Below are 27169 nucleotides of genomic sequence, written 5' to 3'. Positions count from 1 at the left end.
TGAGTGTGAAGACCCGCTCTCTGTTGAGGGCAGCCATCATTAACCATCTGTGAAATGCTTCCTCTCACATGGAGATCCAGCTGTGTTGGAGGCCAAGTGGCAAACCATGGTGAACCAGATTCAGGACATTCATGAACATGAAACTTGCTGCATTGCCTGCTGCTCACACCCACCTCAAAGTTATAGTTTAGTTTTATAGTTAGTTAAGTTTTTCCATGGGTATTTTGGAAATGCTATCTTCATATCAGGCTTTAAAATGCTATTTTAAAATTCAAAACATGTTTAAAACAGTAAAGCTTCTCTCCTTCATGCCTCCAGGTCCTTTCTTATTGTACTGTATGTGCATATAAATTATTTGTTTGTGTTTAGTGTTCTGCCATTTTGGCCAGTTCTTTAAGAGATAATGTATGTCAAGAAATAAATAAAACGTACGATTTCACTCTCATTTTTAAATTTTTTTTTTATTCTTTCCTGGTGAAAATGGGGTTTCATGCTAAAAACAGACTAAGTGGACAAAGACTGAAAGATTTAATGCTGTTAACACCAATGTTGGGAGAATTCACTTTTTATGTTATCATCAATATTGAATCTGAGAGGTAAACTGGTTAAAGATTTAATCTTTAAATGAAGGAACCAGTTTATATGAGGTTCCTGAAAAGTGTTTTCATTGTCAACATTTCACTAATTTGCTCTGTGAGGGCCAGGCTATACTCATTAATCTGTGTGTTCGTGTAGTCCATAAACCACTTTAGAAAAATCAGAGAAGCAGTAGCCTATGTATTACAAGTCAAAGTTGAAACTTGTGTAGCTCAGGAAACAGGTGTCACCGAAACCTAAAGAGTGGCCCTTGAATGGCCCGCAGAAAACCGCCGCGTCCCCACCCTTTCTATCTGCTTCAGGTGGCACCCAATCAGAGCGGCGCTCGGGGCCGCGCCCAGCCTGTATCGGAACTCGTGGACGCGCTGCAGGTAAACCACAGGTGTGTTGTCCCTCAGTTTGAAGGAGTCCGGATCGCATAGCCCTCAGAAGTTAATTGAGGCATCACTGCAGGAGAGTGCTGAGGAGATGGTGCAGTGAGAACATCCGAGAAGATTAAACCTGACAACTGTTAGAGGAGTTTGTTCGAGTTTTTTTAATCTCTTTTCTCCGGTGAAGTTGGATGGAGTGATTGATACTCACATCAGTTTGAATTACCGTGTGGGGGCTGTGGTTTTTTTGTGCACAATGGATTTACACATTTCCAGACGGACAGAAGTGTTACTCGTTGTTTTCATATTGTTCAGCCTTCTGTATGGCTCCAGAGGAGAAATCCCTCCGAAACCGACCGGCGGTGTCACGATTGTCCCCCCCGTCAAGCCCGATGGCCCCCAGGCCTTTCCAGACGCGGAAAAGGCAAATTTACCCGTGTTTACAATGGATTACCCAAGAATACAGATCCCATTTGAAATCACTCTTTGGGTGCTGCTGGCTTCATTCGCAAAAATTGGTGAGTAACAGTAACATAAACTCAAACTGGTGACTGTATGGACACAGAGATGGGTTAAGGTAATAGGTGTGGCCCTTTCATAGAGGGTGCAGGTAAACTCTTTGCTTCTTTCACAGCCCTGTTCCTGTTTTTAAACTAAAGTTACCTCTCGTTCCTCAGGTTTCCATGTATACCACAAGATCACCATCTGGGTGCCCGAGTCCTGCCTTCTGATCAGCATTGGTCTGATTGTGGGTGGCATCATGCACTCTGTCCATGAGGAGCCCCCCGCTGTGCTCAGCAGCAATGTCTTCTTCCTCTACATGCTGCCCCCCATCGTCCTGGATTCGGGCTACTTCATGCCCACCAGGCCTTTCTTCGAGAACATTGGCACGGTCGGTTACAAATCCACTTCCTAACCCAGATTCAACCTGTTGTTCTCATATAAAGAGCAATTAGACTTTTTCCTCTCTGTTTCTGTTGCAGGTGTTGTGGTTTGCAGTGGTGGGGACTCTGTGGAACAGCATCGGCATTGGCATGTCTCTGTTTGCCATCTGTCAGATCGAGGCGTTTGAAGTGCAGGACATCAACCTGCAGGAAAACCTGCTGTTTGCCTCCATCATCTCGGCTGTGGATCCTGTGGCTGTGCTGAGTGTGTTTGAGGACGTGTCTGTCAACGAGCAGCTCTACATTGTGGTGTTTGGGGAATGCCTCTTCAATGATGCCGTCACTGTGGTAAGTGACGGAGACTGTGAAAGTGTGTTTGAATTTGTGCAGGTTAGCAGGACATTTGTCGTGCTTAGAAGTGCCCTTTACACTGAGTTGAGACTTGTTGCAACACGCTGGCCTGCTTTGGATACCTCTGGGCTACTGCTTATTATGGAAATATGCTGAGTAATGAGCATGGTGCCATTACAACTGTTCTTTATGTGTTAATGGCATTTTTTCCGGGATAATGGGACGTATTTCAGTGACCGAATACACCTTAAGGTTGCACTCAGTGGGCCTCTTGCAGATACAGAGAGAAAATAAAAATTGGAAAAGTGCTGCAACTGGTGTGGGTACAAATTGTAATCTAACACCACAGAGACAACACAATTTAAAAAAACAAAAACAAATTTACTGATCAATATGGATCCCATAAAGATCATATGTCAAATATGGGCACGTACGGTCAGTATTTTGCTCTACACATCCTATTCACACTGGACTATTGTAACTCCACCTACCATTTAAGATCCAGCATGGACCCTTAATGTTAAAACCGCTATTATATGAAATGGCAGATCCAGTATCGTGTTGTCTGAAGCTTTTCTATTCTTTCTCTAAAGGCTCAGCTCAGGTTTCTGCAGATACTGTACAATTAGTTCACTCTCTCTTCTGGGTTAGTATGCATGTATGAGAACATAATGTGTGGGAGGGAAACGTCTGTGCACTGGCAAGTTTGCTGAACAGATAAATCACTCATAAATGGAAGTGAGGGAATGTTGTTAGAGACATGAAAACACAGATCCACAGATGTACACAGATCTGAACTGTGTTCCTTTTGGGAGCCTGTTTATTCAGATGCAGCATAACCTGTTTCTGAGGTCACTGTTACATTTGACTGCATGGGAGGAGTTACCACACACACACACACACACACACACACACACACACACACACACCATCGTCTGAAACCTGACTGAAGGTAGCTCAAGCTCAAATTTCCCCCCTCACCTTTTTTTTTTTATTGTTCTCAAACACGCCCTCCCACTCACCCACCCATCCCTGCTCTTACCTTTGGTGTGGTGACCCTTTTGTTTAGTACACAGTAGCGGAGCTGAAAAGTGAAGACAAACATTTACTCGGGAGACTGGGAAAGCCAAGGTGTGGTCTGTACAGAGAACTCTGTGTTGCAGAATTGTGCCCATCAAACAAGATGTTATAATAGTTGCCAGAAGTACAAATACTTCCGAGGAGCACTGCAGTCAATAGTTTGGTAAAAGGTGGTGTCAGTCATAGGAGCCCAGATGGTGGAGAGGACCCAGTTCACTTGTGAGGGCCCGATTATCCTCTGTATCCTCCATGATGTGTAAATTTAAAACAGGGAATTGTTGCTGCCTCACTCTAACACACAGCTCTGCTTTTGATAAATGTTAAGAAAAGGAAGAAAAAAAAGCTCCTGTTTGTTTCTGATCTTTCCAAGGCTAGTTAACCCTGTTAGAATAAGTCTGGTGATATTTTGTGTTCTTCTTCTTAACAACAAATCCCATAGAATGAAACCAACAATGAATTGATCCTACTAACACTAACAAGTGTTGTCTGTGTGTGGCAAAAGCCTGATATAGCTCATTCCTCTGTGCAATACAGCAGCACTTCATTGTTGTCCAAAAATGATTAAAAGACGTGAACATTCTGTTAATACTCACTAGCGCAACAAACCTGTAACTGAACTAGCCCTCAAAAATAAAATTACGGAGCCCAGATAATTTAATAGATAATTTAGCTATTAATTTGTTGAGTGCATTAGACTCTTCTGGGAAAGTATTGGTTTGGTTTTGGTCTTTTCATGGGATTTGTTGACAAATAATTAAAATCTTAAATATCACATGCCATATGCTTCAAACAAGCCATGTACTACGTGTATTTGTTTGGTTGCTGGGATCCTTTATTCTGCATAGTAACCGTTTGCTAGTAAACATTAAAACCTTTACTTCGTCCAAGTGAGATGCCACAATTATCTCTGCCAGTTAAACTGTGGCTGAGCGATTGTCTCTGAGCATCTAGAGAAAATGTTATATGGGCTCCATGTATGATATCCTGTCCTTGCCTTCTTTCTTTCTCTGAAAACTCACTTAATGATTTTGTGCATCCAGAGAGCAGATTTTAATCAGCCACATTGCCATGAAAACGACAGCAAGATTGAATTAAAAAGTTGCCCTTGTTCATTGTCAGAGGTGTACTGCTAGCAGAACGGGAGGAAAAGGAACAAAGCTGGCTGCTCTGGCAAATGCTCCTTTTCCGTGAGTCATTCAGCGTGCTTGGTGAAATGTAGATTATCAAATTGCAAACAGTGCTGAGTAAATATTTCAATAAATCACTGTTATCTGCAAGTGTGTCATTAGAGGCTGCAGCCCCTGACACCACCCATGACCTCTCACAGGGATGTGTATGCAAAGCTGCACATAAAAAGACTTCAGTTTCAGTATGTCTGTGAACATGTTTTCAGGTGTTGTACAACATGTTCAACTTTGTGGCGGAGATGCCGGTTGTGGAGCCAGTGGATGTTTTCCTTGGGGTGGCGAGGTTCTTCGTGGTCGGGCTCGGTGGGATGGGCTTCGGTATCCTGTTTGGCTTCGTGGCCGCCTTCACCACAAGATTCACCTCCAGGGTCCGAGAAATAGAGCCGCTCTTCATATTCATGTACAGCTACCTGGCCTATCTGGTGGCCGAGCTCTTCGCCATCTCGTCTATCATGGCGTGAGTAGATTTTAACATTTTTCGAGGTGCAAATATTTGAATGGCAACACTGCAAGAATACAGCAAAAACCTGTGTTTTGTGTTTCCCTGCAGCATCGTGACCTGCGCGCTCACCATGAAGTACTATGTGGAGGAAAATGTTTCCCAGCGTTCCTGCACAACCATTCGCCACGTGGTCAAGATGCTCGGCTCCATCTCTGAGACCCTCATCTTCTTCTTCCTGGGGGTCGTCACGATAACAACGGAACACGAGTGGAACTGGGGCTATATCCTGTTCACCTTGCTGTTTGCTTTTATATGGAGAGGGCTGGGTAAGGAGAGGGCAAGGGGGGTGCCTGGGTCATGTTAGAGGTCAGGTTGTGTTTAACCTCGGTCTGGTCACAGGATACAACTTCTGAAAAAATAACATCATTTCCTCCCTTCCCAGGTGTCTTGGTGTTGACTCAGATCATTAATCCTTTCCGCACCATCCCATTTCACCTGAAAGACCAATTTGGTCTGGCCTATGGCGGCCTGCGAGGTGCAATTTCATTTGCCTTGGTCTTCACTCTTCCTGATAACATCGGCCGCAAGCAGCTCTTTGTCACTGCCACCATTGCTATCATCCTCTTCACTGTCTTTCTTCAGGTGAGAGAAAACATTTTACACAGTCGTTTGCTGTGAATTATTCGTCTTTCTAACTCATATTAGTGTGATATGTATCAGTGTTTTGTCTTAGTAGTAGAATAAAATAGAAAAAGCTTTTTTTTTTTTAATAGTTCTTTACATAATCTTTACAACTATAATCGGAAAAGTTGGTCTACAGTCTACAACTCCAATATGTGAAGTTTGATCATCTCATGCATGATGACCAAGGTTTTGCTGAATCTGTGATCATTCTTTATTTTCTCCACAGGGCATCAGTATTCGACCTTTGATCGAGTACATCAACGTCCGCAGAACCAACCGCAATCTGGACACCATCAATGTGGAGGTTCACTGCAGGGTATGCAAACAGATTGTGATTGTTGTGAATGTGGCAGATGGTATATTTCTATATAGCAGACGGTGTTAACAGGCCTCACTTTGCTCTCAGCTCATGGAGCACACCATCGCCGGCATAGAGGACCTCTGCGGACAGTGGAGCCACTTCTACTGGAAAGACAAGTAAGAACTTTCTCTTTCCTCCTGTCTGTTCTTTCTGCTCAACAAAAAGCTTTTAATGACCACATATTGCTTATTTACAGTCATGAGTGCACACATTACCCACTTCATGTTAAACTACTCTGTTGCCTAAAGTTTAAAGAGCGAGAATCTGCTGTGAAACTGGAAGAAAGGTGTGTTTTAGTTGACCTGCTCTCAGATTCCCTCTTTGTGGTTTTGTTCGACAATGCTATTGTTCACTGCGGGACTTTGTGGGAATGTTTACAACCAATTAGACTCTGGAGTCGTGTTCAGCTTCCACCATCAGCAGCCAGTGACATTCGTATTTTTTCTTTCTAAACCTGTAAAATGTTCCTCATAGCCTCTTTTGAATCTTTTACACTCACACCTGGTACATGCCAAGTATGCTAATTTAAACATTTGCTTTACATTAATGCATTATGTTACTAGTTCTTTTTGTTTTGGTGCTTTTTTGGGGGTAAAAAACATTTTTTCTTTCTACTCCTTCAGCTTCTCTTTTTTAGGTAATTGTTTTTAAAACGCTGATTTCTTCACTATTTTGTGATTAAATCCAAGCTTCATATACTGTATACAAACTTAGTACCATATAGCATTGATGTTATTGAAATACATGTAGTATAAGAACACAGTGTGAATGGGATGCAAACTAAACATACACAAAACATGTACAGTAATGAATTCTGCGTTATAGTTCCCATAGTCAGGTGTGATGTAAACAATTTGTAAAGACAGAATACCTTTATTCAAATCTTTTATATTGTACATATTTATTTATTTATTTTTTGCACACTCCTCCACGCCTCCACTGCTTTCACTTCTTTCTTTACCTCTTTTGACTCTCCTGTGTTCCTTCTCTTCCTTGTGGCTTTTTGGACACTCTTCATACTTGTCTCGTCAGACGGGTTCCTGTCAGAACACGACAGAGTAACATACAGGGCAGAAAGTATTTGGATTGTGTTTTTGGTTTTTTTTTTTTTCTTGATCCCACTGATCACATGATATCATGACAGAGCATTACCTGAGATGTGTCAGATGGTAAGATAAGTGTCTGCTGATGGATGTGAGTCAGAGACTTCAGCCTGTCACCACCTGCAAAAAAACAAAAAATAACATAATTTATCCCAATCAGGTAAAGTGTGACAGAAGCAGAATTACAAGAATGGTACACAGTATATAAGTCACTTGTAACTAGAATACAATCTACTATATATAAAACTAAAATAAAAGGTAATAAACTATATGCACCAACATAAACGTAAAAAGTAATTTAAAAAAAACATGTCAACAAAATAAAATGGCCATAAATGAAGTTAGGAAACAAATTATTTTTTTCATTTTTACAATGAAAATTAAAAGCAAAACTTGCACTTGAACAAATATGTTTGCAAACAGATTTTATATTATTAATCAATAATGACGTTTTTAACTAAAATGAGTGATCTGCGTATAAATTGTTACAATCTTTGTTTGATATATAACTTTCAAACTAAAGTTGAGTGTCAGCACTTAAAAGGATTAGCCTGGTGTTACAGTACAAATCCAATAAAACACCAAAAACATCAATGGATTTATCCCAATAACAGGTATTGTTTGTGTAGTCAAAGTCTGATTTATTTTATTCCTCTGTGTCATAGAGCTCCTTTGTTGTCCAAGCCATTAAAAAGACATCAGTGAGCCACACTGCTGCACTGGCTGACATGTTTCTTTATGACAAACACATTGTTGGTTTTAATCTTTTCAGGGGATTTGTTGACAATAAGAAAGATATACAATAACACCAACCTCATTCTTTAACCATCACTACTTCAAACCTCATAATTATTGTGTCAGTTCATATCAAATTTACTGCAGCACAGATCCAACAGAACAAAATAAAGTGTCCCTGTCCTAATATTTTAAACTAATCACTGCAATCCCCTTTCTCTCCACGTCAGGTTTATGAAGTTCAACAATCGAATCCTGCGGAGGATCCTGATCCGAGACAACCGGGCTGAGTCCAGTATTGTGGCGCTGTATAAGAAGCTAGAACTGCAGAACGCCATGGAGATCCTGGACACGGTGTCTGGAGACATCAGTGCTGCTCCATCTATCGTGTCTCTCTAGTATGAAACCTTCATCGTGTCTCTCTGTTTGTCTCACTATCACCTCACCTCCTTATTGTCCCTTCAGATCAAAGGGGTAGAGAAAATCATTAGTTTTCTCTTAATATCTGTTTTTATTTGTCTTTTAGTGAAGAAAAGAAAAACTCTGGTAAACCTAAGAAGAAGTTCCTGGCTAGTGACCTGAAGAGCATGCATGACATCCTGTCCAAGAACATGTACAAGATCAGGCAACGGGTGAGATATTCAATAATCATCATTCTGCATTTTTTTTACTTTCTTTCTAACTTTATTCAAGTACCATATTTCAGTACAGTTTTGAGGTATTTGTACTTTACTTGACTATATCCATTTTATGCTATTTCTAAGTCACAATATTTCATAGGGAAATATTGTAATTTTTACAAAATTTCATATTTTACTCTATATATCTGACAGGTGTTTTTTTTAAATTAGAATTTTAAATTAAAAACAACGTATGATAAGTATTATTTAAGATTACACCTGTGGTGCAAAACAACTTCTGTTGTTACTTTAAATACATTTTGGTGATAATACTTCTACGTGTTTACATGTAAGAGTATTTTTACATTGTCGTGTTGGCCGCAGTTACCGCTACATCAAACACCAACGTTATACAGGAATTACAACCACGTGGTTCTGTCTGATTGAGTAAAGGCAGAGATCTCCAGTCTTCATGCATTTTACTGTTGTAGTAGTAAACCTTTAGCTGCTTACAGTAGATACAGTGGTGTGAAATGTGAACTCTTGTTTGTCTTAGACCAACAACAGCAGCCCAGTCTCACATGTGTTGCTTTACAGAGCTGAAAATGTTCCAACTTCTAAAATGAAACCACATAACGCATCAGATTCTTCTCAGTTTGTTAGACACGCTCGTATCTAATCGGCAACGGCGAACAGGCGTCATTTTAAATTCAGTTTTATGGAAACTGGAAACTGGGCTAGATTTTCAGTGACGCCTTACTTACACACAATAATGTGATTACTCCAAGCACTGAAACTCAGTGCTGTTTTGCATGACCACAGACTGTGGCCGGCAGTACTTTTCCATTTGTAAAATGACATCACCCTTCCAGAAAGCGCACAGAGGCGCTTTGATGTGTCGACAAATAGGGAGCATGTGCTTCTGTTCTTGGGTAGACGGATTGTCTGATTATCTTTATAGCCCCTCTTTTCAAGTCCCTTCACATATTTACTGGTCTGTCTCTCACTCAAACCCTGCGTCACCTTCTGACTGTGGTGGTATTTGTTTTAACATGAGCTCTTTTTTTCTCTACATCTTGAGCACTTTGTTCCCTTTTAACACTCGTACCACGAATAGTTGCATTTGTAGGCACAGTGTTGCCTCGTGTCTTTTTATTTATTTGACAGATTTACCAGAAGAAAACATGAAACTGGTTCCCATTCTCTGACCATGTTGCCCTCTCATGAAGTAGATAAGAGCATTTTGTTGATATGAGACATTTCTCTAAAGTACAATGGCAATGTTGGGAAAGTTTGAAAGGCAGTTATGTTTGTTTTAGCCCTAGCTAAAAGCTGCAGGACAGAGAGAACTGTGTTGACAGTGATGGGTGCGTGCATGGAGGAAGTTAGTGTGGCAACTCACAAAGTCCAAATAGAGACACAGACCCTTGTGGCTCAAACAGGTATGGCTAGTTTTGGTTGAGTAATCTGAGCTGTAAAGAATGCTGTCTCTTCTCAAAGCATCTTAACTGTCTGTTTGTCTCAGCCTTTGTCGCCTCCACAGTCAGTGGATGTTATTGACCAAAAGGTTGAGGCATTGTGGCCGCCTTTAGCCAGACTTTATTACAGATGGACGCATTACAAAATGGTGCAGTCTGTGAGCGGGAAGTTGTTTCCAACCTTTTATCTTAAGGGATCTTTTTCTATTATTGGCTGAACTAAAAGCCACGACTAAGTGACATGTTTTATGGATATTTCCTATTATATTCAGTGCATAACAATAACAGTACGGAACCGATTAACTAATTTAATAACTCAACACTTTGTTTAACCCAAATACTGAACACAAAAACTGAATGAAGTAAAACGAGCAACTTGGATGAATTTTAAGCAGATTATTTTCTGTGAATATTATATTAGATGAAGTTTTCCTGATATTCTTAGGGAACGTTTTTATACAATTCTGTCAGTATTTTTCATTTAAAAGAAAAGAAAATGTATTCTACATACTTAATTGGTTTCTTCTTTTTTTGGCAGATTCAGTGTTTTTTTTTTCTTCTCATTGTTCTATTAGCTCTGGTTGTTTTAACTGCATACTTTTCTAATTCAGGCTGAGGCTGATTAGCAGAGTGAAGGATCTGTGAAAGTAGCTTGAATTCTGGTCTTACTCGCCATGCCCTTATCCTGTTCATATCTACTGCAAAATAATAATCTTAACTTTAGAAATAACAATTTCATTTAGTTTTCTTTACATAAATGAATCAAATGCTGAGCTATAGGTTTACCGTATATTTTACAAAAAGGCCCTGTGACCTCTTGTGAGGCTTTGGCAACCCCTAGTGAGGGTCCCGACCCTGAGGTTGGAATCCACTGTCCTACTGCTGTGTGATGTTGCGTGTGTGGGTGTAATGTTGTATCTTGTGCCATTTTGTTTTTTTGTAACCAGACGGTGGCATACACAAATAAGCATGCCCTTCCCAATGACAGCCAGACAAAAGAGATACTGATCAGACGACACACCAGCATCCGTCGAAGCCTCCGACCTGGCAGCTTTCAGTCATCGGTAAGCAGGAAAACTCTAATTATGGCTGGTATTTACTATATATTATATATAGTAAATATCTCAGTCTTTTAGTGAAAGTATGTAAGTGAGAGCAGAATTGAACCTCATTAGAAGCAGGTTAATTATCTCTCGACTACACTCAGATATGAAAATCCCAATCTAACATAAGGTTCCCTTTCTTTATCCCATCCCTTAGTCATCATTCTCCTTTTTCTCTCTTGGCCTTCTACCCTCCCTTCTTATCGTTCTGTTTTTTCATTCCCATGTTATTCTCAGGTGGTGCCCAAATCTCATAAGTACTTCTCTCTTCCTGCTGGGAAAAGTCTGGAATCAAAATTTCCTCCCACGAGGCTGAGCTACACAGGTAAACTACCCTTAACATCCAACCTTCCCCTTTTACTTCCCTTTATGTAAATAAAGCCTTTGACTTTATCTCACTGCCTATTTCAATGAATGGAACTTGCTCAGGTGTTTATTTGTGTATCGGCTTGTTCTAGCTACAATGAGTGAAATATTAGTTATGTATGTAAGTTTGAACAATGTTTGGCTGCACAACATATGTTTGGAATGACTGAGCCACCTGCAGGTCAGTGAGGTTTAACGGTTAGAACCCAGATTTATTTCTTCATTCATCAAGGACCATTCAAGTGTTATTCACATGCAACTGTATAAAATATAATGTGGTTTGATGGAATTATTCAGTCCAGTTAATGGTTTCTTTACAATTTTACCACTCTCCTCTCCTGTCCCAGATGATCAGGAAACAATGTCAGAGGTGGCCTACCCCTCCAGACGTTCTCGTTTTCACCAGCCTGGGCGCTCCTCCTCCAGAGCTATGATGCCTCTACAAAGGTTGGACACTCTAAAAGAGGCGCCCTCTGTTGATGTGCTGGATGAAAGCACAGGGGAGAGAGGCCGGATGGGGCATGGCATGTCCAGAACAAACTCCTCCTCCAGCAATGCCCGCATACCTGCTCCTCGCCGTCAATTCCCCCCCTCTGTTGACCATGACAGCAGTTCAGCTGATAACTTCAGAAATGGGCATCATGAAGCAACAGCAGAAGAGGAGGAACAGCAGCAGCAGCAGCAGCCTTCGTCTCCAACTCCAGCCTGGGCAGCTGAAACCCAAGACAACACAGCACAAAACCCCCTGCTCAGACGGCCTCAGTGGAACCCGAAGAGGAAGTAAAGGTGTGCCTGGGCTTTCAGAGAGCAGCTGGCCTGCCACAGACTGAATCTCATGATCTCAAGCATCTCCAGGGTCTGTACATAAAACTGTGTATTAATACCACAAAAAGGCAGAGTTTGTGAACACTGGAGGTCCATTCATTTCTTATTGGAGGTGAACCAACCTCCAAAATGAACCAGGCTGGAGAGTAATATCTTGAAGTCAGAAGCACAGTGCACTGTAGTGAAGGAACTGTATATGAACTGGCAACAGTGAGTCATTCTGCCAATTCAATTTCAACCGTTGACATCAATGTGATTTTAAATACTTTTTATCTTGTACTTTTTTCTAAATGTTTAAAGACAATCTAATTTAAACTATTTTATTTTGAGTGATTATTTCTTTGTCCTTACATGTAAATACTATACTTTTTTTGTATGTTATTGCCTATTGTGTGTGACAGATGTATGATTGATATAGGCCATATTATGTTTAAGATGAGGACTTATTGCTGTGCAGTACAGAGTACTCCTGACTATCTGTAAGCCTTTTGTATGTCTGTTACACTGATGGACCTCACAAATCTCGGCCCACTTCGTTTTTTTCTTTCTGCAATAAATTTTCTACATTGTTGAAAGCTGTTTTTTAAGCATCCTCGATTAGACCATGGATACAATGCAGGTTTATAAAGATGACACCGCCCACAGAGGAAGAGAAGAAGGGAAGAATGTACAGCAGGTATGACAGAGTTGAATGCAACATCTAAACTGCATTGAATTCAGTGTTGTATATACAAATTCAAAACAACGTCGACTTGCATATAAAACTTTGTTTATTCCTTGTGACATGAATCTGGCATTCACCAACTTCTTTACATACATTTATATCATTTGGGATTTTAACAGTGGTGCTCAGTATACAGTTAAAACTCACAATTTCTTTAAGTCTCCACTTAAACATATCCTAAGATAAATTAGCAAATATTTCACTATAAAACTCAAGAGTCAGAAACTAGAGCAAACATTTGCTCATACAACACAGAAGGAAGAATTTCCGATGAAGTGCATTAGGTGAAACAACTGGCTTTGAGGTAAAAAGTGTTTATTATTATTATTATTATTATTATTATTATTATTATTATTATTACTTTACAGTCTGATCTACTTTGGGACAGTCAGGCAGCGTGATTTCCCCACAGCTACTATAGCTCATTTATGAACGTCTGAAGCATAACTGCCTGGAATGTAAAAGGAAGATCATCTTGTTATTGTATTTTGATGAAGCAGTAAAAGTTATTCTGACTTGTAGTGAATATCATCATCATCACCAGGCTGACTCTGGACAATGCAGTGGTTAGAAAATTACATTAAAGTGTGAATTGTTTCCAGCAAAGCTGTCCCAAGTAGTATGTGCCAAAACAAGGCCCACATGTTTCTGTCTGATTAAACTACAGCGCAGGGGGAAGCAGATGAAACTTCCCAGCCCTTACTTCACACTGGATGCTGCGCTTGATGCTTCCTGAGAGAAGGACTGCAGTGCTGGTGGTGATGAGCCATTTTGACCCTGTGGTGCAACCACATCTACGGACACATTTGACATTTTGAGCAGGAAACATCGCTCCCACTATGAGTCTGCTGGTCATCTTCACAGCTGGCCAACAAATAAGAGCATGTCTCTGTGTGGTAGATTTGCATTGATTTTCATTAATTCTAAATTCATCCAGTTACTCAGAGTTTGGCTGTTTTTGTCATCCCCCTCCCGTCCCATTTGGGGATCCTGATGAGCAGTAAACCTACGGCTGCAAGAGCTAGGATCACTCCCAGACTGGGGGGACCACAAGGGCTGAACTCCTGGGCCAGACCAGAGAGAAGAGGGGCCAGGACTCGACCAACGGCTGTGACTGACTGCCCGGCTCCAATCAGAGTCCCACTGGCCTGGACCCCTCCTCTCTGCAGCTCCAGATCTGTGATGCATGTCCGTCCAATAGTGGTGGAAATGGCAAAGAAGGTGGAGGTAAGCAGCACCTGCCACACACTAGGCGCGGCAGCGTACAGTAAAATTAGTGAACAGGTGAGAACTGTGGAGTGAAGGAGCAGAGCAGGCATATTGTTCCCATACAGCTGGGTGACTGGCCCCACCAAGAACCCAGCAAGGGCCCCTAAGGTGCTGCTATAGCTAATCAGATAACCTGTCACCTTTGGTTTAAGTGAGAAACGCTCCTCCATTGCCAGAGAGAAGTTACTGTAGTAAAGCATGATAGCTATGGCCATCAGAAGACGCACCAGGAAAAGGTCCCACATGTCAGAAGAGGCCACCATGTGGATCTTGGAGCCCACTGAAGACAGCTGTCTCCAGGCAGGCTGGAGCAGAGAGAACTCCTTCCACCTGAGACCACCTCGGTGCCTCCCTGCCGCTCTGGAGCCTGGATCATTCTCTGCAGCCAACACTGGGTGGTGACTATTTGTATGAGAGCCATTGAGAACCGAATTACTGCAGTTGTTATCATGACAACCTTTACTTGCATCGTTGCTGGCGTTAGTTTCATTACGGTGAATTAGCGTCTCGCTCCATGGTAGCATCCATACCAGCCCTGGAACGACATACACATAATGTTAGACACATATTTTAAAAAAGGGGGCTCTATTAAATCAGTTGTTTCTCTCCCGTTTCTACCAACCTGCATTAATAATGAAGATGGCTGCACAGGTAAAAGAGGACGTATAAAAGCCACCTTCATGCTCCGTGAGGTAGCCACCCACCACAGGACCCAGGATGAAGCCAACGCTGGAGGCTGCATTGAAGTGTCCCATCACCAGAGGGCGCTCTGACTCAGACACCAGGTCAGACAGCAGGGCTCTGCAGATGGACAGGGAGTGCTTGAACAACCCTGAGACAGAAAACAGTCAACAAACAGTGAGAGTAAGAAGCTGACTGATCTGGCTTTAAAGAATAAGGTGGCAGCTTTGTGCAAGTTATGAGAATTTTGCTATTTCATATAAATCCTCATTCCACCTGCCATAATTACATTTTATCCAAGACAATCAGGAATGTTTTTTAGTACTGGAATGAGATGTTAACCCCAAAAATAAAATTAAGCCAGAGAGAGATTAAAAATACATATTGCTACATATGTTTAAGCTGCTGAGTCACATCTACAATGTCCTCGTCCACACCCTCCAGCATTTGGTTTGTCCATTTTGAGCTACTGGTTAAACATGACAGACTCCTCAGAGGAGGACCAGTTCCCTCAGTAGAGAAACACTTTTCATTCTTAAGTAACGAAAACGCAACAATTCCTATTTTCAGGTGATTGTACACTAATGAAAACAAGCTTCTGATTATTATATTCCATTTCTGCTAATATATCCTCCTAAATGTTACACACTGGACCTTTAAAAGTCCCAGGAAGTCATGACAGTGAGCTAGCACTGAAACTGAAGCAGCTAAATGGAAATCAGCCATCATTCATTCGATTGTTTAGACATGTGCTTTTCCTAATATGACTTGACTTACCCACAGGTATCCGTGCGAGGACAAACAAAGCGATGCTGGAGGACATCCCGAGCAGGCCGTAGCCTAGAGCACTCAGCAGCAGACAGGTCAGCAGAGAGTACCGCCGTCCCACCACATCACTCCAGCTGCCCTGCCAATCACACACAGGAAGTGACGCACAACCACAAACACCAATTTCCCATTCAAAAGATATTTTGTACAATCCTTTGAAACATCTTGAAACAGGGGGAGAATTTTAATTCACTGATCTGGAAAGACAAATCTCAACAAATGGACACAGCAGAGAAAAGTACCTCTATACATACGTATGGAAATACTAATATAACAGAAATCCCCAAACCCTGGATTTCCTGTCACCCAAGCAGCTGAAGCAGTTATACAGCTCTTTATTAGATTCTCACCCTGTCTCTCTCTCTCTCTCTCTTCGTCTCTCTCTCTCTCTCACACACACACACACACACACACACACACACACACACACACACACACACACACACACACACACACACACACACACACACACACCCATCTGATGAAATAATGAAATAAGGACCAATTGAGTTTGCTGTGTTCTGGATGTAGCCTGGTGGGATTATCATAGAGACCCGGCTGTTCACGTATCCCTGCGTTTATCAGGATTCAGCCGGTCTGCACGCAGGAACCAACAGACAAGTCCTTATCTGTCTTAATTTGTCGCATGACCCCTGAGAATTAAACCAATTTCAGGAGCTGTGGGCAGCAGGAGAGAGACGTGGAAAGCTGAGAATCTTGTGTCAGATGCAGTGCTTATTGTAGAGTACTGTGGCTTTTTGAGTTATTTATTAACAGTTTGGACATGGTTTCATCATAAAGGCTTTGATTTTTCATTTAACATCCAAGGGTTACTTCACTTCAACAGCTCCTCAGTGTCCAGTCAGGGGGTGTTAAAAGGTTAAAACAATTATAATTTCTGTGTAAAAGGAGTGATAACTGTGGCTAACTTGGAGAAGCTTGTGTGTGTGTGTGAGAGACTGGGTGTATTATGCGACCACAACCAACCTGAAACAGACAGTGTTTATTGTTTTCATGAAATACCGGAGATGACATGGAATGCAACTATTTTGGCCATTAACTGTGAGCGTGCCTTGTCAAGCAGGAGAGGCTCAAGAGACGTTAGAGGCAGAGACAGTTTAGTTAGTTCGTTTTTTTTAGAGCGAAACAAAATCAATACTTACAACTATTGTGCTTGAGAAGAGCTGTAAGATCCCATATGTCGACCCTGCAACAGTTTCATATTTGTTTTAATTCATATTTGTAATATAAAGCACAGAGCAGACACCAAGCGGCGGAAACTGTCACTAAACACCATCTAATGTGTTAGTGATATGTAATATCTTCCTTATATGTAATAAGGAAACAACAATTACAGCACAGGGGTTGGACATTATTTCTCATTACACACACACACAGTAACTGAAATCTAACTGAAACTTTAAGGCACATTTTCAACATTATATTTACGAGGGCCGCAACAAATTATTATTTTCTATCATGAATGCATCATTTTCCTACTAATTTATTAATCGTTTACTTTGTAACATGACAGAAAATGTTACAAAATGTGAATCACACTTTCTTACAGCCCAAGATGACATATTTGAATTTCTTGTTGGGAGCTGAGAACTTATGAAAAACACAAACAGACAAAACACATGCAAATGAGGAAAACACCAAAGCAACCAACCAACAGAACTTTTCTGTATTTGTTTGACTAACTGATTCATGAACTTATCGTTTCAGCTCTAATATTGTCACTGTGACAGTGTGTTTTACTTTGTTATTGCAAATGATTTGTTAGCAGTCGTGTGTCTTCATGACAATCACTCTTCCAAAAACAAAGACTTTATAAAACTGTAGATTAATTACGTTTATGTCCGTGTTAACCCTCTGAGATCGTAATTTGGTTGGTCATGTGGTTTAAAGACTTTTCAGAGCTTATCAGTTTGCTGCCTAATTATACATCCACTCTAAGGGCTGAACCCTGTAGTACACATCCTACAATGTAAGTTAAACAGATTACTGTGTGCAGTGGACATATCTTACCTACAATCCCAGCCACAGTGGGACTTGCTCCAAGAGCTTTCACATGATGGCTCAGCAGCGGGATGATCATGCTCACCCCAAACAAGTCCTAAAAAAAAAAAAAACAACGTGAAGCAGAAAGAAAGAGGAGCAGGAATGAGCCCAGAGGTATCCAGCTGTCATTATCAGGATCTCATCGCACCATAAACTTCTGAACAAAAGGAAACACTTAAGATCAGATAAGGTAAAGCCAGTGTCCAGTGTTCAAACACAGAGAGTTTAGTGGTGGTTGCAGCAGCTGCAGAAAGCCATCGCTCATCATGTTTATCTGCATTGCTGAAATGGGAGCAGATCTTGCCAAATTCTTGATTGAAGTCACACAGCATTTCATACAGTGTTCTACCACAACTCATTACACTAATTGCTTAACTTTCAGAAGCATTACTGTCCCCAGCAGTTTGTGTCTGCTCCCCCTGCCAAAAAATTGGAGATGCCTGCTTTCTTTTAGTCACCTTTAATTAAATGATCATTAGCCAGCTATGCAGCTCGAGATGTAAAGTTACTTCTCTGAAGTATGACTGCAGGTCAGCGCTGGAGTCCCATCGTCTTCACGATCACACAGGATTGCTTGTATTTGAACTATGAGATAACTAATACAGGGTTTCAGCATTAAATTCAAGGAAGAACAAGCCCACGTTGCAACATGTTTTACTTACAGTGATGGTTTGAAGAGGTGACCCTCAACACACTCAGGGGTGTCAAAACAACCTGCCATCTTCTATAACAGCTCCCTTATTTAGTAGCTACACACCTAATTCATTTAGGGTGACATTTCAAAATACACAGACACACAAAATATATTTGTATGCATAGATCACATAACTTTGTTTTTATGTTTAGTGGTCAGAAAGTATTTTTTTTTAAGTACTGATTTAAGATTAGATAGGCAGTTTCTTTAAGAAGAGAACAATTCTCCTCTATGCTCTGAGTTTCTACTGGCCCTTTATATACTTTGAACTGAACTGTACTATATAATGTTTTATATTTACAGTAGCTATTGCAGATTTTAAAGTGTCTGCAGATATCAGAGTTAGATTTAAGTTTTATTCTCTTTCTGCAGGTAGGTAGCCTGCGACAGGTGAGGGTTTAAGGTGTCAGTGCAAGGGTAACATTTAACCCACCTTTAAGACCTTTGTTTTAAAAGGAACAGTATTACATCCAACAATCACCCCGAAGACACTCGAAGCACATCTCAAATATCTGACTTGTGCAATGTTCTTTCTTTTTTACCTCACCTTTGAGTTACGAAAACATGAAATAACAGTCCCCTCCCTGCTGAAACCAGCACCGTCCAACCTCAGTTAGCTACTCACCATGAAGCCCACCACATAGATACATTGAATAATGCTCCTCCGTCCTCTTGGTTTCTGGAATAAAGTGCTACATTTCTGGTTGTTCATCCTCCCGCTGTGATAGCACGGCTGTAGCCAAAGCGGAAGCGCTCATCCGCTCTACTGTAAATGATCCAAACAGAAAAGGCGTCCCGGCGGAGCTCCGACAGACAGGGGTGGAGATAAACTGCTCGCTTTAAACCTTTCGCATAAATGCGACATGTATGAATGGTGCTGAGTTGTTAAGACAAGCGGACCGTGTACGGCCTCCGATGAAGCTGACTGTTCGAGTCGCAGTTGAGTTCTCAGGTGATGACCTCCCCGGGTGTCTGGTCTGACTCCCCCGCGGCTGCGCTCACAGTTGGTATCGTCCGCTGACGTCACAGAAACAAATGAGCAGATTCTTTATTTCATTTTTTATTACTTTAAAACTTGTTAGTATTTATTTGTTTTTGTTCTATTTTGTGTTACAAATATTTGTATATATCGCAGCACTCTTATATTCTTGTATAACGATGGCCGTATACTATAGTAGCAAACCCCAAAATACCTGCTCACTCAACACATTTTTTTTTAAAAAAAACCTAAACAAAGCAATCAATAATAAATACATTAAAAATAAATAAAGGCACTATTGTTTGCATATGAATTTTGTTTTCAGCTTTAACATTTATACTAACTGAGAGTGTTGTTTGATTGCTACTTTTACACCACCTGCTGGACAAACTGAGGCTTTTCTACAGTTATATTCCATTTAAACAGTCTTACAATCACTACCACAACTTCTCTAGTTCATTTATAATTAGTTTAGACATGAACTTGTAGGAAATTGTGTCATTGAGACTTTGATAATCTCTTTGTTGGAATGACTCACTGTATGAAGAGGATAAACTTTGAAATTATTCTTAAAAGATATTAATAATTATCTTATCATAAACATACAGTAAGATTTAAGAATAAGAACCTGTAGCTATGATCCAATTTATTTTAAAGGGTGGTTACTTCCTGAGCTTCCTGAACAGTTAACCAGCAGTCTTTCATTTTCTGTTTACCACCTTGCATGGTGCTGAGAAATAAGATCTGGGGTTGTGGGCCCACTGAATATGAGGAAGTACAGTTTTCTAACCCTAACAACAAATATATTTGTCACACTTTTTAGTACCGATATGTTGAATGCTCACAGAATAACCCAGATTAATTCTGTATTTTTATATTACACATTGTGTTTTTATCTTCAAGGTTAAAAAGCTAAACAGTCTGATGAACGGATAAAATTACAATTACAAGTGGTAGATGGGAAAATATTACTCAAACTTTTGTTTGTTTTCAGACAAGATTTAAGTGACACTCACATTTCAATACAGAGCAGTGGATGTGGGTGGGGTGTCTCTGGCTGAAGGTGGTCCTGGGTCACATCAGTGTGTAAATTTGCCAGAGTCTACATGTAGGTTCCCTGCTAAATATGCCCCTTGGATGCTAATAAAGCAGATGTTCCCTCAACTCACACTGACTGTTACTAACCACAAAATCCGATTTGTTTTAGAATATACTTAAAACATTTATTGATGGAAGACTAAATAAATAACTAGACACACTTCAAGTAAGAAAACTATCATTTATGTGGCACCAGTTACAGTAACGGCTAAAAGGCCACAAGTTTAATTTTAAACATTATGTCTATAATGACTAATTTAACTGTTTATAAAGCTTCAGTTGATAATCGCTAATTAAAGTCTGTGATCATTGAGTGTGACACAACTGAAAATCCCCAAGAATTAAAGATACTGTTACAGTAATTTTCATCACACCCATTTACAGGAAATTATATTGATGTGTGTGTGTGTGTGTGTGTGTGTGTGTATGTATGTGTGTGTGTGTGTGTGTGTGTGTGTGTGTGTGTGTGCGTGCGTGTGTGTCTGTTTATGTGTCTGTTTAGAAGCTTTGAGCCGGGTGTTGTGGGATACTTTACTCTTCTTCTGTCCTTTCAGTCTCACCCTGCCCTGACATTCCCGTGCATACGGTGGGTGTCCAGTTGCCACCGGTTATTTCTGCGTTGATCCCCTCCCTTCACACTCTCCAACTGTTGCACACACTCAACCCCACAGTGGAGAGGAGCAGCCGCCTTCAATCAGACCCCCCAAAATAGCCCAGGGGGTGGTATGCTGGCAGGGTGGGGGCGGTGTGCAGACCCCAGCAGGGCCCAGAGGAGTCATGTGCTCAACCTTGTCCTCCCATAACACGGACAGAGGGACAGGAGAGGAGTCAAAACCCAGTAACCCCTTATAAACCAGCTGGAAACCCATCTTACTCAGTGGATGTACTACAGTGCAAGAGGAGTTTCTGCCTCTGCTTGTCACATGCACTTGCTGTAGTTGGAGGGGGAAGTTAGACTGAGTGTGGGCATCCAGTAGCTGAGTCAATCCTGGACCATGAAGCTTAGCGTGGCGTTGTTTTTTGCTGGGCTCTTTGGGGCGTTGGCAGCTGTGTTCATCCTCCTCTCGTTTGGAACTGATTACTGGCTGCTGGTTTCAGAGAGTTGCCACCCAAACCCTGACGGATCTGTTGGCCCAGGTGGTGTGACCATAGAGGTGGGTGTTCAAACAGCAGCAGATCATGGAGGCTCAGAAGATAGTTAGTTGTTAGTTAGTTAATAGTTATGTGTTATAGGTAGAAAAATGTTATAACCCCAGGAACTTAAGTTAGGTGTCCTTGCTGTAAGAGAAGAAATAATCCCAGTGATTCTATTATTGTTAAGTGTATTATGTGTATTGTGAAGCTGCGCTCTATATCCCCACAATAAAATACTTGCAAGTGTTTAATGGTGGACCTTTAAACTAGAATCAAAGTCTTTTTAAATTAGAAAGTGTGATCAGTTGTTCCGATCATTCTCTCAGTAGATGAACCGCAGGGTGGAGAGGCATCTCTGCAGGACGTCTTCATGTAACCAGACACTGTTCAATGTAGCGTGTGTGAAGCTATGCAGTGATTGAGACACAGCCTGTACCATGTGCCCCAATGGTAGAAATACAAATACCAGTAGTCCCAATGGTACTGTATTAAATATCACCGACTAGAACATACCTAACTTTTTCATAGTGGGCACTGATACTGGAATTGAGACATGATATCACCACAATAAAACCAAAGTACGTAGTACATACTGTAATGCAATGCAAGGATTTACCATTTAATCAACCATAATTCTGGACAAGTACTATCCATTATATTACATAATATATAATGTAGGATAAGGTGTGAAAAAGTGCACAGCTTAGTAGGAGTGTCAGCATCCTATAGCACTGTTTTTCAACCTTTTTAGGCTTCTGTCACCTTCAAACAAGACAGCTTCTCTCTCTGTGACACTACATCACAGGTTTAGTATCAGTCTAAGTGGGGTTCCTGACCCTCAGGCCCACAGCCACTTTCCTACAACATTTATAGGTGTCTTTTCTATCTGATTTTTTAAAAAACAAACCAGCAATGCAATCGTTCAACAAGGTCTTAAAAGGTTGATTTCAAAATAAAATACACTTTTGTACTTTATGGATGACGTAACAGACAATTTAGGATGCATCTTTTTGCTCACGCGCAAAAATAGTTACAACCAGTGATGAGTGTTTCCTGAGTGGGAACACCCTTGGCCTGCACACTCACTCATATGCGACCAAACCAAACCTGTACGACGTTGGAGGTGCTTGCTCAGCTCAACCCTTGACCTGACTTAGCAGCTGCTCTGTGCCACTGTGGCAACATGCTGCACACCTGCCACACATGATCTTGAGACTTCTGCCAGCCTTTGATTACATCAACAGATAACATGGAGTGCATGCATAATGATGCAAATACAAACCCTATTTTGTACAGACTTTTCATAGTCAGAATATGTTAAGTGATAAGTAATTCATCTTTTTTGTATCCATTCTTTCAGCGTGGAGATGTGGTGGTGCAGGAGGACATTAGTGATATCACTCTGTACCACGAGGGTTTTTTCTGGAGGTGTTCATTTGGAGGCAGCGCAGGCGATGACAACCTGCTGTGGAAGCTGTGGTTCAGTAAGTGAGACAGAGACATGGTGTTGTTCCAGTGGCTAACCCTTGTGCTTTATTGGCTTTGGCTTAACTTTCTCATCTTTTCCAATGCTTTGTAATCAAACAAAATCAACTAATTTATTTCCTCTAACTATTTTGTTTCTTTTCTCCTCATTAAAAGCCAGTGGAGAAAATTATTGAAGTGGTAATCCTTCCTTTAGCTACAAACTGCTAAGTAAACCACTAAGTACAGATTATTATTCCCTTAGAGAATTGCTGTTACTCCAAATAAGGAAACATATTATGTTTTATGGGCTTTATGTAAACAAAAAGTAATTCACAGACAAGGAAATGTTGAGAGGAATCCAAAAAGGATGGTTTGGGATTTGAGAGATACTGTAAAAAGTACTGTCAACTCCAATCACACATATAGAGAGCTGATGAAAATCCATGGTGTTCATGCTCTACACCGAATCCATCATCAGTTCAAACTCATACTTATCAAGCAATTAGCACTTCCTATCAAATTAAATCAGGTATCAAGATAATAAAACAGTACTAAGTATGAACATTAGGGTTAAACTATAGAGTAGGTCTACTGATATAAACCATTTAGATACAAATAAAAAGGAAGACAACTTTTCTTTATAATTTCTCTTAAATGGTCCTATTCTCTGTCCTCTGAAGCCAATCACTGGTTAGTGTAGGAAACCACAGCAGCACTGTAACTCCGCTGCAGAAAAAATGTCAGCTTCTGATTCGCTGTTATTGTGTCAATAAAACTCGTATGTCGCCCCAGTGGTAGTAAGCCCCTCATGTGACTGTTTAGATGCCATGCCATGTGATGTTATTCTGGTCGTTGGTCAGGTGATTGTGCGTCGTCTATTTTCTGATGGGGACTTTGAATGGTGGGTCATTGTCAGAAACAGCCTCCAGCACTGAAAGGACCTTGTGAGGGTCTGTGGAATTTCACATGGTGGAAGAAAAGGGAGGAGAGGCGAGGGGAGAATATAAAAACATGAGAGAAAAAGTCTAAAATGATCACAACTTTTTTGTCACTCTGTTGTCAAATTCAGTTTATATCCTAATCCATAAAAGACTACATATAGACAAAAAGAACAGAGCTGTTGCAACTGACAAAAGTCTGCAACTGACAAAACAAATAAGTTACAAACTTATAAAGTAATAAAGTTAAAAATGACAAATTAAATGTGAATCATCAATGTGTAAAGAACAGAATATTCTCTTTATTGCTCATATCTTGTGTTTTATGACAAAAACTTTACTGTTATGTTGTTTGCTTCATAATTATATTGCATTCGTAAGTGATGTCCTGTGTTTGTTTACTTGTACGATTAGATTCTCATTTATTTTCTGTGTTGCTCTATTCTTTCTCTCTCCAGCAAATCAGCCTCACTCAAAAGTGTGCATGCACGGCTACCTCTACCCATTCCCAGTGTCTCATCAGACCCACAATGCTACAGACTATGATTATGCCATAAGTAAGTTCCTCTTTATTTGTTTGGATTTGCTTTTATTTGTGCAGATAGAGTTTATATTCTCCAGTGATCTACTGGCTGTATATACAACTTTCTGTTTTCCAGTCTACAGAGGATTCTGGAGCATCTTCATGCTCATTGGTGTGGCAGCTGTTGTGCTCGGTGGGTTCGTCATCATCTGTGCTGCTCCGTTCGCCAGCCATCGCTTGTATAAAGCAGGAGGCGGACTCTTCCTGGCATCTGGTGAGGCTTTGAATTAAATTGTTAAATCCAGTGGTGGAAAGTAACCTAATATACTTACATGCAATTTAAAACTTCACTTGAGTTATTTCCCATTTTAATTCTACTTATTATATTATATTTTAGAAAGAAATGCTGTACTTTTTAATCTACTACATTTATTTGACTGGTTTCTGGTGACTTTTCAAATTAAGATTTCACATTAGAATTTACTGTATAATTAATTTTTCATATTTTAGAAAAAAGTGAAGATGGCATTGCATTTTCCGCAGAACAAGTAGATTTAATTCAAGTTTAGTTTTAATGTTGATACATTCATTGTATTTAGCTGATGATACATTTTAAATGCAGAACTTTTACTTGTAATTATGTACTTTTACACTGTTGTGTTGGTACTCTTACTCCCACCACTGGTTAAATATTCATTTTTATACCCTGTTTTGGAGCCATTGGTTTATATGCAGTGAGTTTCAATCATCGTGGTCTCTTTGCCTGTTCTCTGCACCAGGTCTTGTCCTGCTGTGTGTGGTGGTGATGTACGTACTGTGGCTACAGGTGTTGGGTGTGATGGAAGCCTACATAGAGCACCAGCGCTCTGCACTGTGTTCAGACTTCCAGCTGTCCTTCAACTATGGTCTGTCCTTCATGTTTGCCCCCATTGGCATCTTCTTCTGCCTCCTGGCCGGCTTTCTTTTCCTCCTCATTGGCCAAACCATCAAGGTTCATTACCACTAACTTTAACCAGCAGCAGGTTAGAGGAAGAGTGGGGGCTTGAGAAGTGTTTTTCTTCCTCCTGTATTTTTATTTTTTTTTATCACCAGACATTTGATATTTTCCCCATTTTGTCTGCCATGTAAAAGCAGGACTCTGTAGATACTATATGGCATCTCTGTGGTGTAAAAGATCTGACAGTCTTGAGCATTTTGTTCCAGGATGAAAACATTACAACCATTGTTGAGCTTGGCATCATAATCTCTCCACCCTGAGCAACATTCAATTGAGCTAGTGGACTATATGAGGAATTCTCTTCGAGCGTGATCAGTATAAAATCTGTGGTGCTTAACACTTTTGTTTTAATCTCATGTTCATAAAATTCATACCAGCAATCAAATGTTGATGAGTAGATGCTGAAGAGATTAGAAATACTCTTCCCTGGTTGAACAAGTAAAATATATGTATTACTTTGTATAGCGTTTTTTAAAACTCTTATAAAAAAGTTCACAGTGAAAAGCTTATAATGTGGCATGATGTGTTTTATATTCTGTGGGTTGCAGGGGTTGGCACAATATACAGTAATGGGAGTCAGTGTTTTTGGAATAAACACCTGGCCAGCAGCTATTTCTGCTGTCACTGTTCAAGGTACAATTGATGATATGCTATATTCTTTGTCACTGTTCACAAATCCAATGAAAAGACCAAAACTGATACTTTCTAACTTCCCTATCTTATCTGTATTGTGACACTCAGCTCCAAAGCCATTAATTTACCCTGAACTTTCATTCTTCAAACAGATCACAAATATAACCTTTCATTTTAAAAAAGGTTAAATAAGTCAATTGAGACTGGGCACTGTGGTTTTTAGCAAATGATGAGGGAATGGTAGATTTTTTTCAATGAGCTCTATGGCACAGAGAAATAATTTATATCATGGTTTGGTAACAGAGACACTTACTATCCATTTATTGTTGGTTTTGGTCTTTTTAGTTTATAATAAGAATTATGTGGAATATCATCAGACTTATCCCGTAATATAATCAAATATTAATATTTTACAGAGTGTATCATGCCTTTTCTGCTTTTTCTGCAGTATTATTTTACTATTTCTGTACATAGCCTGAAACTGCTGTTATTTGGTCATATGTTTTCCAGTTTGACCAGTTTATTCTATTTATAAGTGGAGCTTAAAGCATAATTGGCTTTTTGTGTTGAGTGTATGTAACTGTTTATGTTCTGTTGTTGAGTTTTTGTTGTACATGTTTTAGTTGTAACATCAGTCTGGTTCTTCCTTGAGTTTTTAAGTGTGTTGTGAGATTCTGACATGACTTCATATCTGTTGGCCAATAAAAAGATGAGGAGAAGGCAAGCTTTGATGAATAAAATGTATCTTTTTGTTATTGTAACAAGTTCAAAGGATTGTGAAAAGATTTGCACTCATTTCTAAAAATAGTGTCAGGTCTCATTTGATAGAAAAATTCCCTGCACACTGACAAAAAAAAAAGAAGCTCTTAAGATGCAACTATAATCAGTTTATTCCATATGCAAAATGGTTGGCACAGCTTAAAGCCTGACCAATCAGGAGAACACCTAAACTG

General features: G+C 40.3%; 3 protein-coding genes across 3 annotated transcripts; 2 read left to right on the top strand and 1 right to left on the bottom strand.

Moving 5' to 3' along the window:
• The first annotated feature begins 989 nt into the window (after positions 1-989).
• slc9a2 (solute carrier family 9 member 2) lies at positions 990-12762 on the top strand. Its single transcript, XM_051404119.1, has 13 exons — positions 990-1486; positions 1646-1860; positions 1952-2200; positions 4677-4927; positions 5021-5238; positions 5355-5554; positions 5823-5912; positions 6003-6073; positions 8026-8193; positions 8322-8427; positions 10841-10957; positions 11234-11321; positions 11710-12762. The coding sequence occupies exons 1-13, from the start codon at positions 1225-1227 to the stop codon at positions 12144-12146; spliced, it is 2472 nt and encodes an 823-aa protein (XP_051260079.1). The 5' UTR covers positions 990-1224; the 3' UTR covers positions 12147-12762.
• Positions 12763-12939: 177 nt separating this feature from the next.
• mfsd9 (major facilitator superfamily domain containing 9) lies at positions 12940-19428 on the bottom strand. The gene is made up of 6 exons (XM_051404120.1): positions 19073-19428; positions 17721-17808; positions 16853-16896; positions 15639-15768; positions 14803-15012; positions 12940-14715 (listed from the first exon to the last, which is right to left on the bottom strand). Exons 1-6 carry the CDS (start codon positions 19157-19159, stop codon positions 13853-13855), a joined length of 1422 nt encoding a protein of 473 aa, XP_051260080.1. The 5' UTR covers positions 19160-19428; the 3' UTR covers positions 12940-13852.
• A 1838-nt stretch (positions 19429-21266) lies between these two features.
• On the top strand, positions 21267-26940 carry tmem182a (transmembrane protein 182a). The gene is made up of 5 exons (XM_051404759.1): positions 21267-21678; positions 23019-23142; positions 24522-24620; positions 24723-24860; positions 25366-26940. Exons 1-5 carry the CDS (start codon positions 21520-21522, stop codon positions 25590-25592), a joined length of 747 nt encoding a protein of 248 aa, XP_051260719.1. The 5' UTR covers positions 21267-21519; the 3' UTR covers positions 25593-26940.
• Positions 26941-27169: the final 229 nt, after the last annotated feature.

This window comes from Dicentrarchus labrax, unplaced genomic scaffold, assembly GCF_905237075.1.
Source record: "Dicentrarchus labrax unplaced genomic scaffold, dlabrax2021, whole genome shotgun sequence".
Classification (NCBI taxonomy): domain Eukaryota; kingdom Metazoa; phylum Chordata; class Actinopteri; family Moronidae; genus Dicentrarchus; species Dicentrarchus labrax.
Note: the sequence above shows the minus strand (reverse complement) of the source record. Positions and strands in the feature narration are given on the sequence as shown.

Excerpts from the sequence above, each read along its gene's own strand:
- tmem182a (XM_051404759.1), top strand. The coding sequence starts at position 21,520 with ATGAAGCTTAGCGTGGCGTTGTTTTTTGCTGGGCTCTTTGGGGCGTTG. Across the intron at positions 24,621-24,722 it reads AGACTATGATTATGCCATAA|TCTACAGAGGATTCTGGAGC; the intron begins GTAAGTTCCTCT and ends TCTGTTTTCCAG. Across the intron at positions 24,861-25,365 it reads CGGACTCTTCCTGGCATCTG|GTCTTGTCCTGCTGTGTGTG; the intron begins GTGAGGCTTTGA and ends TCTCTGCACCAG.
- mfsd9 (XM_051404120.1), bottom strand. The coding sequence starts at position 19,159 with ATGAACAACCAGAAATGTAGCACTTTATTCCAGAAACCAAGAGGACGG. Across the intron at positions 15,769-16,852 it reads TCTTCTCAAGCACAATAGTT|GGCAGCTGGAGTGATGTGGT; the intron begins GTAAGTATTGAT and ends TGTGATTGGCAG. Across the intron at positions 14,716-14,802 it reads CATCTTCATTATTAATGCAG|GGCTGGTATGGATGCTACCA; the intron begins GTTGGTAGAAAC and ends ATGTCGTTCCAG.
- slc9a2 (XM_051404119.1), top strand. The coding sequence starts at position 1,225 with ATGGATTTACACATTTCCAGACGGACAGAAGTGTTACTCGTTGTTTTC. Across the intron at positions 2,201-4,676 it reads TCAATGATGCCGTCACTGTG|GTGTTGTACAACATGTTCAA; the intron begins GTAAGTGACGGA and ends ACATGTTTTCAG. Across the intron at positions 8,194-8,321 it reads CCATCTATCGTGTCTCTCTA|TGAAGAAAAGAAAAACTCTG; the intron begins GTATGAAACCTT and ends TTTGTCTTTTAG.